Genomic DNA, 18,022 nt, shown 5'->3' on the forward strand with positions numbered 1-18,022 from the left:
GCGTGCCACCACGCCCAGCTAATTTTTGTATTTTTAGTAGAGATGGGGTTTCACCATGTTGGCCAAGACGGTCTCGATCTCTTGACCTTGTGATCTGCCCACCTCAGCCTCCCAAAGTGCTGGCATGTGAGCCACTGTGCCTGGCCAAGACAGGAACTCTTGTTGGGAGGGTCCGGTGGTGGGTCCAATGGCAGCCCTGGGGGCCTCCGTCCTTCAGGCTAAGCACCACAGTGTCTTCACTCCTTGCTTCTGGTTTGTGTTAAATATATATTTTTAGTGGTAAAAATCAGAGTTATTTTGTAATCAGCCGGCAATATCTTTAGGTCAGCCCTAACTAATTTTATCTTTTCTACCTTCCCCCCTTTAAATGTTGTAAGGGGAAATGCCCATATGTTTTATATCCTGTTCTTCACATTAAGAAAGTTGTGGGGCTGGGAACACAGTTACTTGGGAGAGAGCAAGGTGAAATTCTGGGTATGCTTTTGGCTTCACTCCAGACCCCATCCTGCCTCTGAGTGGTGGGACCAGGACCTGGAGGAGGCAGCCAACGGCCATGCACCTGCTGAGTGTGTGTCCTGTTGTCTGAGCTCTTCTTTTGGAACAATTTGAAGCGAGGTTTTCATGTCTGGGTTACAGTCATGGAACTCTCTTGTTGAGTTGTGTGACCCTGGACTTTCAGCTCCTTTTTCCTTTTTCTTTGGAGCTGGAAAGGTAATATGTGGGCTTGAGAAAATAAAAAGAAAATCCATTAATTTGAAATACTGTGGAGAATTTGTTCTCTCTATATTATATAACTCTATTTCTATCTTATCTTTCTAGACTGCTTTCTAATTTGGTGTCTACGTGGAACATATTATTTCAGTGTTTCATATACAGTGGAAGCTTACTATATATTTGTTAAAAAGAGAAATAAAGATAGAACAGAGAAATGCAGTCTAGCTAGGGAAATGGTATAACAGGAGCATTGTGATGGGCATTTGGACATGTAGGTTCTAATCTCATCCTTATCATAACTACCTCTGTGATTTTATCAAATTATTTAAGCTTCTCTTTTCTCTTCTGTAAATGAGAAAGTTGTTAAATGATGTCTAGGTGTTTACCCTTCAAATTACTACTATTTTTTTCAATAGTTACTTATCAAATACATGCCAGGCACTGTTAGGAGAGCTAGAAATGTGGTAGACAACCAGCCACCGTCCCTGCTCTCATTGATGTTGCTTTATACTGGGGTGTGGGGTGTCTTCTTTCCGCTACTGGATAGCAGAGATAGTAACTTGAAGGACAGTCTTGGATTTGTATCTGATTTGGGCCAGGCCACTACAAAACCTTTAAATGCTTTATTTTCCTATCTGTAAAGTGAAGATAGTAATGTCTAACCTACTTTACCTTATATAGTTGACTAAAATAAAATAATGTATGTGGGAATACATTTGAATATACTAATAGTAATAGTGTAAAGTATAGCATGTAGTAGTGTCTATAGAAATGTAAAATATTTTATTTTGCTGTGAAATTTAACCATATAATTCACTAAAGCTTGGATGGGAAAAATCCTAAATTAACTTAAAGTTGGAGTTTGGAAATTGTTTAAAAATTTAAAGTATATTTGTTTTTCTTCTTTTTACAGAGAAAGATAATGCTAAATATGTTTTTAGACACGATGATGGCTGACCCTCCTCCCCAGTGCCTTGTCTGGCTACCTCTCATGCACAGGCTTGCCCATGTTGAGAATGGTAAGCAGAACTTTTATTGTTCAATTCATCATGCTGTAGAAAGTATAGGAACTGATTATTTGCAATGTCCTTAGCTATTAATATCATTGAAAATTACAGTTGACATTTGCTGTCACTCTGTCATTTGATTTTGTGGTTTTGGCTTTCAGAAGAATATTTCTTTCAAAAAAGGGAGGATACTTACTGCTTTTTTTTTTTTTTTTTTTTTTTTGAGACAGAGTCTCACTCTGTTGCCCAGGCTGGAGTGCTGTGGTGCAATCCTGGCTCACTGCAACCTCTGCCTCCCTGCAACCTCTGCCTCCCAGGTTCAAGCAATTCTCTCACCTCAGCCTCCTGAGTAGCTGGGATTACAGGCACTGGCCACCATGCCTGGCTAATTTTTATCTTTTTAGTAGAGACAGGGGTTCACCATGCTGGCCAGGTTGGTCTCAAAGAGATATTACTTTAAAAAGGATACCAAGAAGTAGGCTGGGCATGGTGGCTCACACCTGTAATACCAGCACTTTGGGAGGCTGAAGCGGGTGGATCACTTGAGATCAGGAGTTCCAGCCAGCCTGGCCAACATGGCGAAACCCTGTTTCTACTAAAAATACAGAAATTAGCCGGGCGTGGTTGTGGGTGCCTGTAATCCCAGCTACTTGAGGGGAGGCTGAGGCAGGAGAATCGCTTGAACTTCGGAGGTTGAGGTTGCAATGAGTTAAGATCGCGCCACTGCACTCCAGCCTGGGCAACAGAGTGAGACTCTATCTCAAAAAAAAAAAAGAAGAAAGGATACCAAGAAGTAGTCATATCAGGTCATACAACTTGAACTATAGGCTATCCCTGCCTAAGATTCCAGATGATTGTTTTCTATTTGAGCCCCGCTGCTTTTTAGCCATTACTTCCTGTTTCCTCTTTGATTTATCAAACTCATAGCTCTAAAAAACTGTATATGCTATATCAACTGCTAAAACTATAATTATTTTGGAATAATTTAAAGAAAAATAGCCAAGATATAATTTAACAGTGGATTCCCTTTTTTTCCCCATTTTTTTCCTTTACCATTTTGCCTTGAAACTATTCTTGGTGTCCCTCCCAGTAATTTGACATAAATCTTTGTTTTGCTTTCAGTTAAAATGGTACGTATCTCTTAGTGACTTCTTAATTTTTCCTGCTTTTGCCATCAGTTTATCTCCTCCTTTAGGTTGTTGGAGTTTGTTAAAGGGAAGGCCATCACTTTTCTAGTAACCTTCCCTCTCTCCAGGCTCTTGCCTTTCTTCATTCCTCAAAAGAGAACAAGGAAGAGCCAAGAGTCCGCTTTTAATAAACGTCCATATGTTTTTATTTTCTTGCTCTCATATCCATACTTTAAAATAAATTTTTCTCAGCCTTTTACCCAACTACGGCTTTAGTTCACAAGTACCTCAGATTAAGGATTTGTTTCTTAAAGGACCAGAATCTCTCTAGATTAAAACAGCACAATTTTTAAAACAGGATTCTTGGATAGATTTAAATTTTGGAGAGCAATGCTTTGATAGCCTTGTTTTAGTAGTTTTTTGTCCAATTGATTTTCAGAAAATCATTTTGTATTTGCTATACCAAGTAGAAAGAGCCTCACTTGTCAAGATATGTTATTATCCATATGCATAGGAACATTTTATTGTGACTTTTATGAAGTATATAGTTTACTGATTACATTCTTAGTGTATATGGTTTGTAGTGTTTTTATCAGAGACAGAAATTTTATAAAATAATTAAAATATCTAGAAATAAAAGGTTACCTATCACACTAATATTTTTCTGTATGTCAGTTTTAATGGTGAGAAACAAATTATAAAATTATGGTATTTATGGTATTTTTTGGTTTGGGCTTTATGAAGTTCATCATGAATTATATTGACATTATATTGACATTACTGTGCATGAGGAGAAATATTTATTCACTCAAGCAAAAGTTGCACTTTATACATTGATTTACTAATCCAAGTGTACAGTATATAAGAAGGTAACTACTAAGTGATGCACTTTACCAAAATAATACTTTTACCAGAACCTGAACAGTCCTTCTCTTTCTTATTTATAATTGACCCAATACACTTGTTAATTTTTTCATCATTCTGGTTCTCTACTTTTCCACCTGTCACCCATTCCACTGACTAAGGACTGGCTCTTGACTGGTTTGGAAGAGAACATAGGAGAATCACATAGACATATATGTTCAACCCAAATTATCAGAATGTATTTGATAATTTAATACTAACATACATATATCTTTTAATATTAACCGAAATTACTCAGAATTATAAATATTGGCTGCACAGATGTTGACCTCATTGACGTTTGCTGAGATTGAGGGAGACCTGTTCTCTGGAGGAACTATACTAGGCTGTATAGTTACTTTGGAACACATGCTCTTAATTAGCATTTCCAGCATTCCTTAGAAACACTTTGATGGCAAAAACTGAATTTCTTAGAAGAAGTAATATCCTTTGGATTTCTCATTACTGAGTTTAGTTTTCTTTTAGTCCCTAGTGATAATGTTATATAATCTTGCTCATACAGTTTTTCTCACCTCATACTCAATGTTTTTTGAGTCTTGATTCATTAGTTAATATATATTTTTGGAAGCAAGTCTAGAAGTCCCTATAATTGAAATAAGATTGTGGTCTTATATATAATGCTAGAAAGAGTTGTTCAGTGAAGATGTGAATATTCTATCCCTCTTTTCATTTTCTTTTTTTTTTTGTTTTTGAGACGGAGTTTCACTTGTTGCCCAGGTTGGAGTGCAATGGTGCGATCTTGGCTCACTGCAACCTCCGCCTCCCAGATTCAAGCAATTCTCTGGCCTCAGCCTCCCGAGTACCTGGGATTACAGGCACGCACCACCATGTTCGGCTAATTTTATATTTTTAGTAGAGATGGGGTGTCTCCATGTTGGTCAGGCTGGTGTCAAACTCCTGACGTCAGGTGATCCTGCCGCCTCGGCCTCCCAGAGTGCTGGGATTACAGGTGTGAGCCACCACGGCTGGCCTATCCCTCTTTTCTATTAACTTCCTTTTCTTGTGTTCAGAGTTGAATTGTCAGAGAAAACAATTATGCTACCAACATTTAAAAGTATAAATAGTGATCTGTAACATACAGTTGTGTATTGCCCTTGATAGTACACTGGAATGATTAGATTAGAATCAGTAGTCTGTGTTGAATTTTTTTTCTGATGTATTAAATCTTTTCTTTTTTTTTTTTCTAGTAAATGGCTAGTTAGACTAGCAGACAATTTAGATTCTTTAGTTGTAATTGTGTTTTGTTTTGTTTTTGAGAGAGTCTTGCTCTGTCACCCAGGCTAGAATGCAGTGGCGTGATCTCCACTCACTGCAACCTCTGCTTCCTGGGTTGAAATGATTCTCGTGCCTCAGCCTCCTGAGTAACTGGGATTACAGGCATGTGCTGTCATGTCCAGCTAATTTTTTTGTAATTTTAGTAGAGACAGGGTTTTGCCACGTTGTCCAGGCTGGTCTCGAACTCCTGGTCTCAAGTGATCCGCCCACCTCAGCATCCCATAGTGCTGAGATTACAAGGGCAAGCCATCGCATCCAGCTCTAATTTTGTTTTTACCTTTGTTTTTATATTAGATTTAGTATTCCTCTGTATTGACTTTGTTCTCCAAATGAAAATTTATTCTTTCTTCTTTTATTCCATCTCTTCTCTCCTGTCCTTTTTCTTCCCCTTTTCTCTCCTGTCTGCAAGTCTTCCATCCCGTGGAGTGCTCCTACTGCCGGTGTGAGAGTATGATGGGTTTCCGGTACCGATGCCAGCAGTGCCACAACTATCAGCTCTGCCAGAATTGCTTTTGGCGTGGCCATGCCGGTGGCCCTCACAGCAATCAGCACCAGATGAAAGAGCATTCCTCTTGGGTAACTGCTTTGTGTTTCATCTGTGTCCCTGAATGTTAACCTGTTTTATCAGTAACAGCCCCTGGGCCAGTTTCCTCATGGATGCCTACCAAATAAGGATGTGGTGTAGTAAAATCTTAACACTAACATTTATGCCAGGGTTGCAAAAATGTGCTTCCTCACTTGATTTTAAAAGCAGAATTTTTAAAAATTCCAGGAAACAAAGACAGTACATTTGAAATGGTCTCTTTTATTCAGTAAAATGGAATGTTGCAGTGCTGTCTTTCCGAAGTGAAAAGTGGGTTTCTTCTTATTTTAAAATTGTACAGGCCAGACACGGTGGCTTACGCCTGTAATCCCAGCACGCTGGGAGACTGAGGCAGGCGGATCACAAGGTCAGGAGATCAAGACCATCCTGGCTAACATGGTGAAACCCTGTCTCTACTAAAAATACAAAAAAAAATTAGCCGGGTGTGGTGGCTACTTGGGAGGCTGAGGCACGAGAATGATGTGAACCTGAGAGGCGGAGCTTGCAGTGAGCAGAGATTGTGCCACTGCACTCCAGCCTGGATGACTGAGCAAGACTCCTTCTCAAAAAAAAAAAAAAACTTAAAGTTCTTTTTGCAAGCAAAATTTCCTCACATTTATAGGGTTTAAATGTTGCAAGGAAAGTTGCAGAAAAGAAAAGAGTTAAGTATTTATACCTGTAAAGTTGGAAAAAACATTGTATTTTACAGCCATTGCCACATTGGTGTCTTTACCTTCAAAAGTAGTTTTTAAAATAATAATATCTTGGCGGAAGTCAATATCTGATTTTTCTGTGGTTCTTATAAATTATGTAACATGGTTATCATCAATTATTTTCCTTCCTTTCTCTCAGTTTATTTCCAGAGTTTTAAAAATGCCATATTTTCCTTCCAAAAAGTTGCTACAGACTTTGTTTTAAAATCTTTCCCCTAGTTTTTGTTTGTTGGTTGGTTTGCTAAACGGTAGAAAAACATGTAAGGTCAGAAGTATAATTCAGGATCTAGGTTCTTTAGCCTGGTTATCCTGTTGGCCTTCAAGTATTAGAAAGCTTTAATAACCAGTTTTTATTTTCCCTTTCATTGTCTTAAAACTCAACCAAGAAAAAGCAAATAAACTCACATCAGGAATTAAAGAAAAAAACAAAACAAACTTCAACCCACATGTACACTTAACTCTTGTTCCTTCATCTCTGAAAATCTGTTAAAGATCCCCTTTTTTTTTTTTAAACTGGATAGGTTTCTGTTATACTTAACGATAACATTTTGTTAAACTGAATATCCTATCCTGGGTCTTGTTGTGTTGTGAATTCCATTTTTTTGGTGGTGGTTGTGTTGAAGAGCCACTTTTAAAATCCTAAAAAAAAAAGGAAAAAAACACAGTAGTTTCTTTTCTTTTTCATTGAATAAAGAAAATTTACAGATTTTCAAATTGTTTCTTTTTGCTTTCTTAAAGTACAGGTGCTTCACTATGTTAATTGTTAATATTTTTTCCACTTTGTGTGTGTGTGTGTGTGTAGAGTCTAACTACACTGGGATGGTTTTTGCTGTTTTACCTTTCATGATGACTGAGCTTGCTGATATATTTCTACTGAAAATTCTCGTTCTGGATGTTGGGGCTAGGAGAATGGGGAACTTCTTATTCCCCCTGGTTTGAACTTCCTCATTTGACTAACCTATAACCCTTTTAAAAATGGGGATTTTGTATTTATTTAGAGACAAATGACTGATACTGCTTTATGATTTGCATGTTTTCATCTACTCCTGAATTTTTTCATTGGATTATAAGATACATACAGAAAAGTCTACAAATCACAAATGAATTCTTACATTTCTGTTTGACCCTCACAGCACTCTTGTGAACTAGATCTTATTTCCATGTGTTGTTATTATTTCAGTTTTTTTGTTTTATAAATTCTTTTATTTTTGTTAAAGTGACTTAATTTTTTAAAAAATTTCAAGTATTGTTATCCCGCATAATTTTGAAGCTAGTATGATAAACGTGTCAGTTCTGAATTTTGATGGATGTATGCCTTGCATATGGTAGATGCATACTGGTAAGGTCTTTTAGCAGTATGTGTAGGTGTCTGGATGTAACTTCTTTTCAAAGTTAAGATTCTGTACGTGCAGAGCTCTTGCTCTTTGAGGAAGATGTGGTTGAATTTTGAGGCTGAGCAAAGAGGTTTCCAGCTAACAAAAAGATGTGCTACCAATTTAACAGTAATTTCTTTGCGATTGTCAGCTGTGTTTATACTAATATTTTGAAAAAAGTTTCTATATGCTCACATGTGAGTTTAAGTGTGTGTTTAACCAGCTAGTATATGAATTTTCATTGTAGATGTGATATGTGAGTTTTAAGTAGTACCTGGAAGTTTATTTTGATTTTTGCAAAAATTTCTGTTGAATGTTTTATCTCAGTAACTATGCAGTATAATTCATTATTTTAGTCCTTGGTCTGTTTTGTTTGCCTTTGTTACAAAGAAAATGCCATATGGTACCATATCTGAGATTCATCCTGTCTGTTCATTATTTCATTCAAAATTTATTTTTTAAGCATCTACTGTGTGCTAGGTCCTGTAAGAGGTATTTGGGATACATCTATGAACAAACTAGACAAAGACTCCTGCCCTGTGGAGCTTAAGTTTTAATGAGTGTGAAAGAGACTGCTGGAGCTTGTTAGCGTTACTCTTTTCCTATTCTTGTTGGCACGTGTCTAGACTACACTTTTCAGCCTTCATGTAGCTAAGTGGAACCATGTGAATAGTTCTTGCCAGTGGAATGCAAACAGAATGATAGGTGTCCTTCCAGAAGACGACAGTTAATAAATAACAGGGTGCCTTCTCTACCCTCTCTGCTATCTTGATGTAGAGAATGTCATTACGACCCAGCGGAGGGTGAAACCATTAAGCGAAAGGAAACTGGGTGTTTGAATGATGGGTGGAGAAGAATATCCAGCAACCCACTTGACTGTGATGGGGCATGATAAGAACTTTGTGTTAAGTCACTGAAGTTTTAGTACTAGAAGTAGATTTCTGTTAAAATCTTAAAATGTATGGCATTGTCTTAACAGTCATGTGGCACACTTGATGAGGAAACTGACAATGGAGAGGGAAAGTCAGAAACCCATGTTATATAGTGGTAACCAATTTGGTAAATGTGTCATCTGTGATCATTTGGAAGGCACACCTCACACCCACCGGGCTGTAGGTCAAGTGTTGGAAAAGATCAGAATGTGAGACTGTTAATGGTAAGGCGACATAGGATAGAGATGAGTTCAGAAAGAATTGGCTAGTGTGCAAGCAATAAATGAAAGGGAACAGAGAAAGCTCTGACTCTTGGGGCAGTGAAAGGAAAAGCAGACTGCTTCCAGACCCTAGAGAGAAAGCATAAGAGTCGAGAAAGGCTTTAAGCAACAAAGTCCTAGTAGACCTTCTCAGTTGAAAAAGGTGACTCAGTCCTGTAGCAAAGATCAGATTAAGGGTATGGGCTCTTGTTCTTGGCTGCTTATCAGAGGCCCCTTGGTTCTGCCTGCAGAGATTCTGATGTATTGGTCTGAGGTACATGAAACCCTGTACATAGACAGTTTTTTAAAGTTTCCCAAGTGGGCCAGGTACGGTGGCTCACTCCTGTAATCCCAGCACTTTGGGAGGCTAAGGCGGGCAGATACCTGAGGTCAGGAGTTCAAGACCAGCCTAGCCAACATGGTAAAACCCTGTCTCTACTAAAAATACAAAAAATTAGCTGGGTGTGTTGGTGGGTGCCTGTAATCCCAGCTACTTGGAGGCTGAGGCAGGAGAATCGCTTGAACCCGGGAGGCAGAGATTGAGGTTGCAGTGAGCCGAGATCACGCCATTACACTCCAGCCTGGGCAAAAAGAGTGAAACTCCATCTCAAAAAAAAAAAAAAGAAAAAGAAAAAATAAAGTTCCCCAAGTGATTCTGTCATACAGCCAAAGCCAGAAGCAACTGACCTTTTTCATATGGCCTCCAGGTGGCTTCTGTTAGTTGAAAGCAGGCGGCAAAGAAATACATTAGTCTTAGGAAAGAACTTTTTGTGTGTGGTTACTGGCACATGGAATCAACTGGAAACAAATAGATCAAAGGCCTACTAAGTTTCTGAGGGAATTACATTGGCAAAGAAATTATGAGACTGAACTGAACAAGCCCTTAACTATTTGAGCTATAAAACTACTATAAAAAAAAAAACAAAAACAACGAAAAAAGAAAAAACCTCTGAAAACTTGGTCTGGCAGAGTAGGTTGATGGGTTGTGAAGGTTGTGCAGCCCCTCTGGATGGTATGCCAGAGCCCACCTGGCCAAGAAGGATATTGGGTAAGGAAGAAGCTCCTGCTCTGGCTCCACCATTGTATATTGGGAGCAGGAAGGGAAGGTGCAGATATATATATATATATATATATATATTTTTTGGCGACGGAGTCTCGCTCGGTCACTCAGGCTGGAGTGCAGTGGCGTGATCTCGGCTCACTGCAAGCTCCACCTCCTGGGTTCACGCCATTCTTCTGCCTCAGCCTCCCGAGTAGCTGGGACTACAGGTGCCCGCCACCACGCCCAGCTAATTTTTTTGTATTTTTAGTAGAGATGGGGTTTCACTGTGTTAGCTAGGATGGTCTCGATCTCCTGACCTCGTGATCCACCTACCTCAGCGTCCCAAAGTGCTGGGATTCCAGGCGTGAGCTGCCGTGCCTAACCTGGTGCAGATAGTTTTGCCTTTTTAGTTCACAGATTGCATCTTAAGGAGTTCCACATGATCTTTTTGAAGAAGACTGTGCCATATCCAGAGATCCTGGATGCACCCACTGGATCGGACTGCACATGTTCTGCCTGGACTTGTGTGGCATGGTGGGAGGAGGCAAGTGTGCTCTGTGTATAAGAAAAGGGAACAAAGAGGTACTTGGTGATCGAAGTTTCGCTAATATCCACGGTTTCCTTTGCTTAAATTCCACTGGAGAGAACTAGTCATATAGTCCTATCTGGCCACAAGGAGGGCATGTTGTATATTATATAATATATCACTTCTTAGCCAAGGCAGTTTGAAGCAGGTGTGCCTCTATCTTTACCCTCCACTGCCGATATACATTGACCAAATGGAATGGTCTCCAAAGGAACTGGCTGAGGCAGGAGTTCTCAGATGGAGGAGGCTAGGCACTTGCATGGATGGAGCAGAGCCCTTCTGCCAACCTAATGGGACTCTAACATGAGCAGATTAGCAAGTGGAATCAGGAACATAGGGCTGGGGAGATTGGAGGTTGAATATGGAAGTCATATAGGCTTTGCTGAGAAAATGAGATTTGAGGACACTTAGATGTTTACCAGCAGAGATCTGGGGAAGAGCAGAGGTAGTGTTCAGTGTTCAGGCCCCAGGGTAGGGGTATAGCTGTAAATCCAGGGAAAGAAGCCAGCATGGCCAGAATGCAATGAGCAGGGGAGGATTGTAGGAGACAAGGTGAAAACATTAATGTGGGCCTGTTGACCATTGTAAGGACTTTTACTCCGAGTGAAATGAGGAGTCTTTATAGGGTTTTGAATAGAATAATATGATATGATTTATATTTTTAAATGTCAGTCTAGATGCCATGTAAAGAGTAGACAGTAGAAAAGAGAGGAGCAGAGAGACCATTTAGGAGAAATTCTAATGATAATTAAAACAAGATATGGTAGGACAGTAGTAGTAGAGTTTGTAAAAAAGGATTGAATTACGATACGTTGTATAAATCAGCCTAATGGGTTGGATGTGGCTTGTGAGAGTGGAGGAGTCACGGAAAAGTCCTTAGCATAGAAGGATGGAATTGCCATAGACTGAGATGGGGAAGGCTATGAATGGAGAGCGTTTAGATGTTAGGATCAAGGATGAACCTTGATTCACCCTTTGTTTTGGACATGTTGAACTTAAGTTTTATTAGATATCCGTCCGTATGGAGTTGTTGAAGTCATTGTATATGGTGAGTCTAGAGTTTAAGAGAGAAGTCTGAGATAGAAGTATAAATCTCGGCGTCATTGGCCTATATTTAAAATAGCCGTCAGACTGGATGATACCACTTATACCACGAAGAGAATGAGTGAAGATAGAGAAGGAAAAAGAGGAGTAAGAACTGACCCCTGAAGCTCTTCAATATGAGGACATCTGGGAGAAGAGGAAGATCCTGCCTCCAGTGAGGTGGGATGAAAGCCAAGAGAGTGTGTGTTCTGGAAAACAAGTGAAGAATGTGTTTGGAGGAGGAGGAAGTAATCAACTGTGTCAAATGCTGCCGACAGTCAGGTAATGAGTAAGAACTGACCCTTTGTCTAACAATGTGGAGATTGTCTGGAGAACAGTTTCTGTGGAGTGGTGGGGACAAAAACCCAGTTAAAGTTGTTTTAAGAGGGAAAGTAAGTTTAAGAAAGATGGAGACAGCTAGGATAGATAAGTCTCCTAATGAATAAATGAATATCTATTTCTGACCCAGTTTTTTTTTTTTTTTTTTTTTTTTTTTTTTTTTTTTTTTTTTTTTTTTTTTTTTTTTTTGTTGTTGTTGTTGTTGTTTGAGACAGGAGACCACCTCTGTTGCCCATCTGGAGTGCAGTGGCATGATCGTGGATCACTACAGCCTTGACCTCCTGGGCTCAAGCAGTCCTCCCACCTCAGCCTCCTGAGTAGCTGGGACTACAGTCATGTGCCACCATTCCCAGATAATTTTTGTAGAGACAGGGTTTCGCCATTTTGCCCAGACTGGTCTCAAACTCCTGAGCTGAGCTCAAACCATCTGCCCACCTCCTCCTTCCAGAGTGCTGGGATTACAGGCATGAGCCATGGAGACCAGCCCTCCAACACCATTTCTTTCTTTCTTTTTTTTTTTGAGGCGGAGTCTTGCTCTGTCACCCACGCTGGAGTGCAGTGGCATGATCTCGGATCACTGTAACCGCCACCTCCCAGCTTCAAGTGATTCTGCTGCCTCAGCCTCCTGAGTAGCTGGGATTACAGGCGCCTGCCACTACACCTGGCTGATTTTTGTATTTTTACTAGAGACAGGGTTTCACCACGTTGGCCAGGCTGGTCTCGAACTCCTGACCTCAGGTGATCCGCCCACCTCATCCTCCCAAAGTGCTGGGATTACAGGCATGAGTCACTGTGCTCACCATTTCTAATAGTTCCTATTGGAATTTTAGAAGACTCATTAATTCCACTTCACTTTTCCTCCCCACAAGATGACAGCCAGGAATTAGGCAAGTGGTAGTCTGTTTGAGAAAGTGGTTTTAATTGTGGGGAAACAGTGGACTTGCCAGTAGCCCCCAAATGAAATATACTCCCACCCAACTGCTGGCATTTCCAGCAGGGAGCAGATCCTGAACATTTGTGGATCTGGTGGAGAGGAGAATGTATGCTTTCTGTGGAGTGTGCAGATCCCAAGAAAAAAGGGAGAGGAAGGGGTTGATTTAGGCATGTTCGGTTCCTTCTCTAAAACCAACCAGTCTGATTAGGGTAGGAGTGAGTGAGGGTCAGAGAGTCCCTCTACCTGGAAATAAGAAAGTGGACAGTAACTAAATATTAATGTTTGTATTCAAACATGCAAGGTTATATCAGTCTTCTTCTTTGAGACACTTGACAAATATTTGAGTAACCTTGCCATCAGTACTGTGGTGTTCCAGTGACTCTTGCTGCATAATAAGCCACCCCAAAATTTAGTGACATTAAACACCGATCATTTGATGACACCTGCAGATTTGGATGGGTGGAGGGTTGGCTTTTCTCTGCTCCATGCCATCTGGGGCCTTTGCTGGGGTGATTGAAATACTAGGGTTGGGGGATGTGGCTTGAGTGACTGGAGGGTTCTTCCCTCCCATGTCTGACTGCCCTGGGATGGGGAAGGCCGGGATCTGCCAGAGCGGACACTGGGGCCACCTGTGTGTGGTATCTTAATGTGGCTTGTGCTCCTCACCCCTTGGCCGCTGTGTCTTAAGAGATAGCGTCCCTATAGGAGGCATCCAGACAGCAGTTGTCCAGGAGAGCAGGGCCGAAGCACAGGCCTTTCACCCCTGGCTGTGAGAGGTGTGCAGCCTCACTTTTACTGTGTTCTGCATTATGTGAGGAGTCACTGAGGCCAGCCCAGAGTGAAGGGGAGGAGAACTGGACTCCTCTCATGGTGCTGGTGATGGTCGTGGGAAGGTCACACTGCAAAGGAGCCTGTGTGATGGAGAAATTGTTGCAGTGATCTTCTGCCCAGTATCTGTTTGGAAATTACAGTCTGTCCCACGTGGGGTAAAGCCTTGTAATTAGAACAAGGGTTCCCACATAAATGGTTAATTTAGCTATAGTGATTTATCATGTTTTCCTACTAAATTATACTTTTTAAAGTAAGACTTTATTAAAACAACTAACTATAATATTTACTAGGATTTTTATTACCATATTTAAATAGGTTAGTTTTTTTAAGTAAAGTATTTTGGATACATAATTGTGGGTTTTTTTTTTAATCACTATTAAATGATCTTTAACCTTAACCTTCCTTTTCCTTGATCTGGGCATACGTGCTTTTCTGATTCACTTTAAACCAAACTCCCTCCATGCCTGCCTACTTCCTTCCCTCCCTCCCAAGCTCCTATTAATTGTGTGGTAAAATATATGTAATATAAAATTTACCATCTTAGCCATTTTTAAGAGTACAGTTCAGTGGCATTAAGGACATTCACGTTGTTGTGCAGCTATCACCCGCATCCATCTCCAGACCTTTTTCATTTTTCCCAACTGAAACTCTTCAGCCTTTCTTTTTTTTTGAGATGGAGTCTCGCTGTGTCACCAGGCTGGAATGCAGTAACGTGATCTCGGCTCACTGCAACCTCCACCTCCCAGGTTCAAGCAATTCTCCTGCCTCAGCCTCCCAAGTAGCTGGGACTACAGACGTGTACCACTACGCCAGCTAATTTTTGTGTTTTTACTAGAGACGGGGTTTCACCACATTTGTCAGGATGGTCTTGATCTCTTGACCTCATGATCCCCTCAGCCTACCAAGTAGCTGGGACTACAGGTGCGCACCACCACGCCAGCTAATTTTTGTGTTTTTAGTAGAGACGAGGTTTCACCATGTTGACCAGGATGGTCTCAATCTCTTGACCTCATGATCCACCCGCCTTGGCCTCCCAAAGTGCTGGAATTACAGGCATGAGCCACCATGCCTGGCCTTCAACCTTTCTTGATGTGCAAGGAAGGCTCATAGCAAACATGCCTTCTTCTCTGCCTTCCATTCGGATCTCTGCTTCCTTGGTCTTCACTTTACCAAGATAGATCTGACTGATTCCCATCTAGTTACTTCCTGGCAGGAAGTCTCCCTCTCTGTATGTCCATTTATACAAAATACGCTTGTACCGCAGATACAGTTAGTAGAGGGCCTTCATGGAGGGTAGTTATGTAACTGACTGGTGGATGGTATGGAAATTTCACCTTTTTTCCCAGCAGATGGCAGAGTCCACCTCTGAACAAAGTTACTTACCGTGTTCTTCAAAATCTTCTATAAATGAGCAAGTATTTTGGATTTCTTTAACAATCTCTGTTAAATAATATTGCTTTACTTAAAAAAATGTTAATGGACAGCTTATGAATGTGCAGCATAGTTGTTTGGGCATTAGTGATAGCAAAAGTAAGCCATTTAGGGAGTCAGAGCAAATTTTCTTGTGACAGACCTGGATCAATTGAGATTGTTGACTTACCTTAGTCAGAAGCAATGTTCAGTTTCCATATGACTAGTGTCCCTCTCTTCACACCTCTTGGATTATGAAAGATAATATGTATTCATGGGAAAAAGGCGTGGTTACTGAGCATGCTCCTGTCCAGTTTTAAATGCCACGTGTCATAATTAAACAATTACTTTGTGCAAAGTACAAAACCAGACAGAAATTTTTTTTAACTTATAAGACAATATCCCCATTTGTGGCAAGCAAAAGCTAAGACATACACATGAAGAAATTAAAAACAAAATATACGAAATCAAGTCCTTTAACGCAATGGCCAACTCTTCTCAAAGAAACTGCTGAGGCTGGGTCTGCCATGGCCCCTGCCTCTGCTTTTATCAGTCAGTGTCCTCGTTTAAACTGTCTGGCCTCCTGTCTTGGGTGACACCAGCATTTTATCATGGTCTGTGCGTCCTGCCCCAGCCCAGCTTTCTCATAGTCAGTCCTCCGCAGCTCAGCTCCCTTTAGCACTGCTGGTCCTTGGCCAGCAAGCTGCCCTCACTTTCAGCTGCTTCGCCACACATTTCTTTCAGCCTACTGTCTCCATTGAAATTTGGCTGTCCTGGAAGAACTCCACTTCCCTGCAACCCTTTCAGGTGGTGGTTTATTCTCTCACATCCCATGCATATTTAGGGGTTGACATTTTTATTAGGGTGACCATGTAACATCATCTAAACCAGACCCACTTGAGAGTGAAAGGGGGCACTATTAATTATGCAGGGACAGCATGCATAAACTGTGATTATCTTGGACAAACCAGGACTTGTGCTCAGTGTTTTAACTTTGTGTTTTTGCATAAAAAGTTACTACAAATTTAGCTGCTTAAAATAGTGGAAATTTATTGTCTCCGTTTTTGTAAGTCAGAAGTCCAGGCTCTCTGCTCCAGGTGTCACTGAGCTGAAATCAAAGTGTCAGCTGAGGCTGTAGTTATCACCTAGGGCTGAGAGGGCCTCCTGCTAGCTCCCTGTTGGCAGAATTTATTTAGTTGCAGCTGTGGTGCTGAGGGCCCCATTTTCCTACTGGCAGCCAGCTGAGGATGAGTCTCAGCTCCCAGAGGCGGTCTGCAGTTTCTTTTCATGTGACTCTCATAGGCAGTTTGCAACACGAACATTTGCTTTCTTCTAGGCCAACTAGAATGCATCTCTCTGATTTCCTTTCCTGCAGCCAGCCAGAGAAATACTTTTAAGGGGCTCATGTGATTAGACCAGGCCCACCCATTGTAATCTCCCTTTTGCCTTATAACTTAATGTAATCCAAGGAATGATAGCTTATCATATTTATAGGTTCCACCCACACTCAAAGGGGAAGAGATCATACAAGGACAGGGTTCACTGAAGGTAAACAGAATTCTGCCGACACTAGTCATCCTGATTATTTTTCTACCTGCTTTCCAATTTGCTACTTCTAGACTATTACGTCTTAAATCTCTTAGTTTTTTTGTTTTTTTTTTTTAAGTAATATTAGCAAACCAAATTTGGAAGAACATACAAAGGATTATACAACATGAGCAAGTGAGAATTACCCCTGAAATGCAAAAGTTGGTTTGCGTGCAGAAATCAATATAATATATACCATGCTAACAGACTAAAGAACGAAAAATAAGATCATCTCAATAAATATGAAAAAGGAATTTGACAAAACCCAACACTCTTTCACGGTTAAAAAAAAATGCAATAAACTGTGAATAGGAGAGAACTTTCTCAACCTGAAAAAGGACATCTATGAAAAACCCACAGTGGCTAGTCAGAGTGGCTCACACCTTTAATCCCTTCGAGAGACTCAGGGTGGAGAATCACTTGAAGCCAGGAATTAGAGACCAGCCTGAGCAACATAGTGAGACCCTATCTCTACCAAAATACTAATAATGAAAAAAAATTAGCTGGGCTTGGTGGTATACACTTGTAGTCCTACCTACTCCGGAGGCTGAGGCAGGAGGATCACTTGAGCCTGGGAGGTTGAGGCCGCGGTAAGTTATGGTTACATCACTGCACTCCAGCCTGGGTGACAGAGTGAGACCCTGTCTCTTAAAAGAAAGAAAAACCCACAGTTAACATCATACTTAATAGTGAAAGACTGAAAGCTTTCCCCCTAAAACCAGGAAAAAGACAAGGATGTCCACTCCTGCCACTTTTATTCAACATTGTACTGAAGGTCCTAGCCAGGGCACTTAGGCAGGAAAGCAAGCAGAATGCCTCCATATTGAAAAAGAAGAAGTAAAACTACCGCTCTTCACAGATGACATGATCTTGTATATAGAAAATCCTAACTAATACACACAAAAAACCATTATAGATAATAAATTTACCAAGTTTATAAGATATAAAATCAATACAAAAATACTAGATTTGTGCAAAAGTAATTGTGGGTTCCCCGTTACTTTTAATGGCAAAAGCCTCAATTACTTTTGTACCAACCTACTACACAAAATGCAAAAATTAGTTATATTTCTCTATATTAACAATGAACAATCTGAAAATGAAATTAAGAAAACAATTTCATTCATAGTAGCATCAAAAAGAACAAAAATAGGATTACATTTAATCAAAGAAGTACTAAACTTGGCACTAAAAAGTGCAAAACATGACTGAAAGAAACAGGCCGAGTGCAGCGACTCATGCCTGTGATCCCAGCAATTTGGGAGGCTCAGGTGGGTGGATCACTTAAGGTCAGGAGTTTGA

General features: G+C 40.5%; 1 protein-coding gene across 7 annotated transcripts in view; it reads left to right on the forward strand.

Annotated features, from left to right (window-relative positions):
• Positions 1-18,022, forward strand: part of DTNB (dystrobrevin, beta) — a 285,440-nt gene that overhangs the window by 71,575 nt on the left and 195,843 nt on the right. For all 7 annotated transcript variants that reach the window (XM_011950445.1, XM_011950464.1, XM_011950471.1 and 4 more), the window contains exons 6-7: positions 1,628-1,733; positions 5,457-5,623. In XM_011950445.1, coding sequence (XP_011805835.1) covers positions 1,628-1,733; positions 5,457-5,623 — 273 coding nt within the window. The remainder of the gene's footprint in view (positions 1-1,627; positions 1,734-5,456; positions 5,624-18,022) is intronic.

The sequence above is a fragment of the Colobus angolensis genome, unplaced genomic scaffold, assembly GCF_000951035.1.
Source record: "Colobus angolensis palliatus isolate OR3802 unplaced genomic scaffold, Cang.pa_1.0 Scaffold109, whole genome shotgun sequence".
Classification (NCBI taxonomy): domain Eukaryota; kingdom Metazoa; phylum Chordata; class Mammalia; order Primates; family Cercopithecidae; genus Colobus; species Colobus angolensis.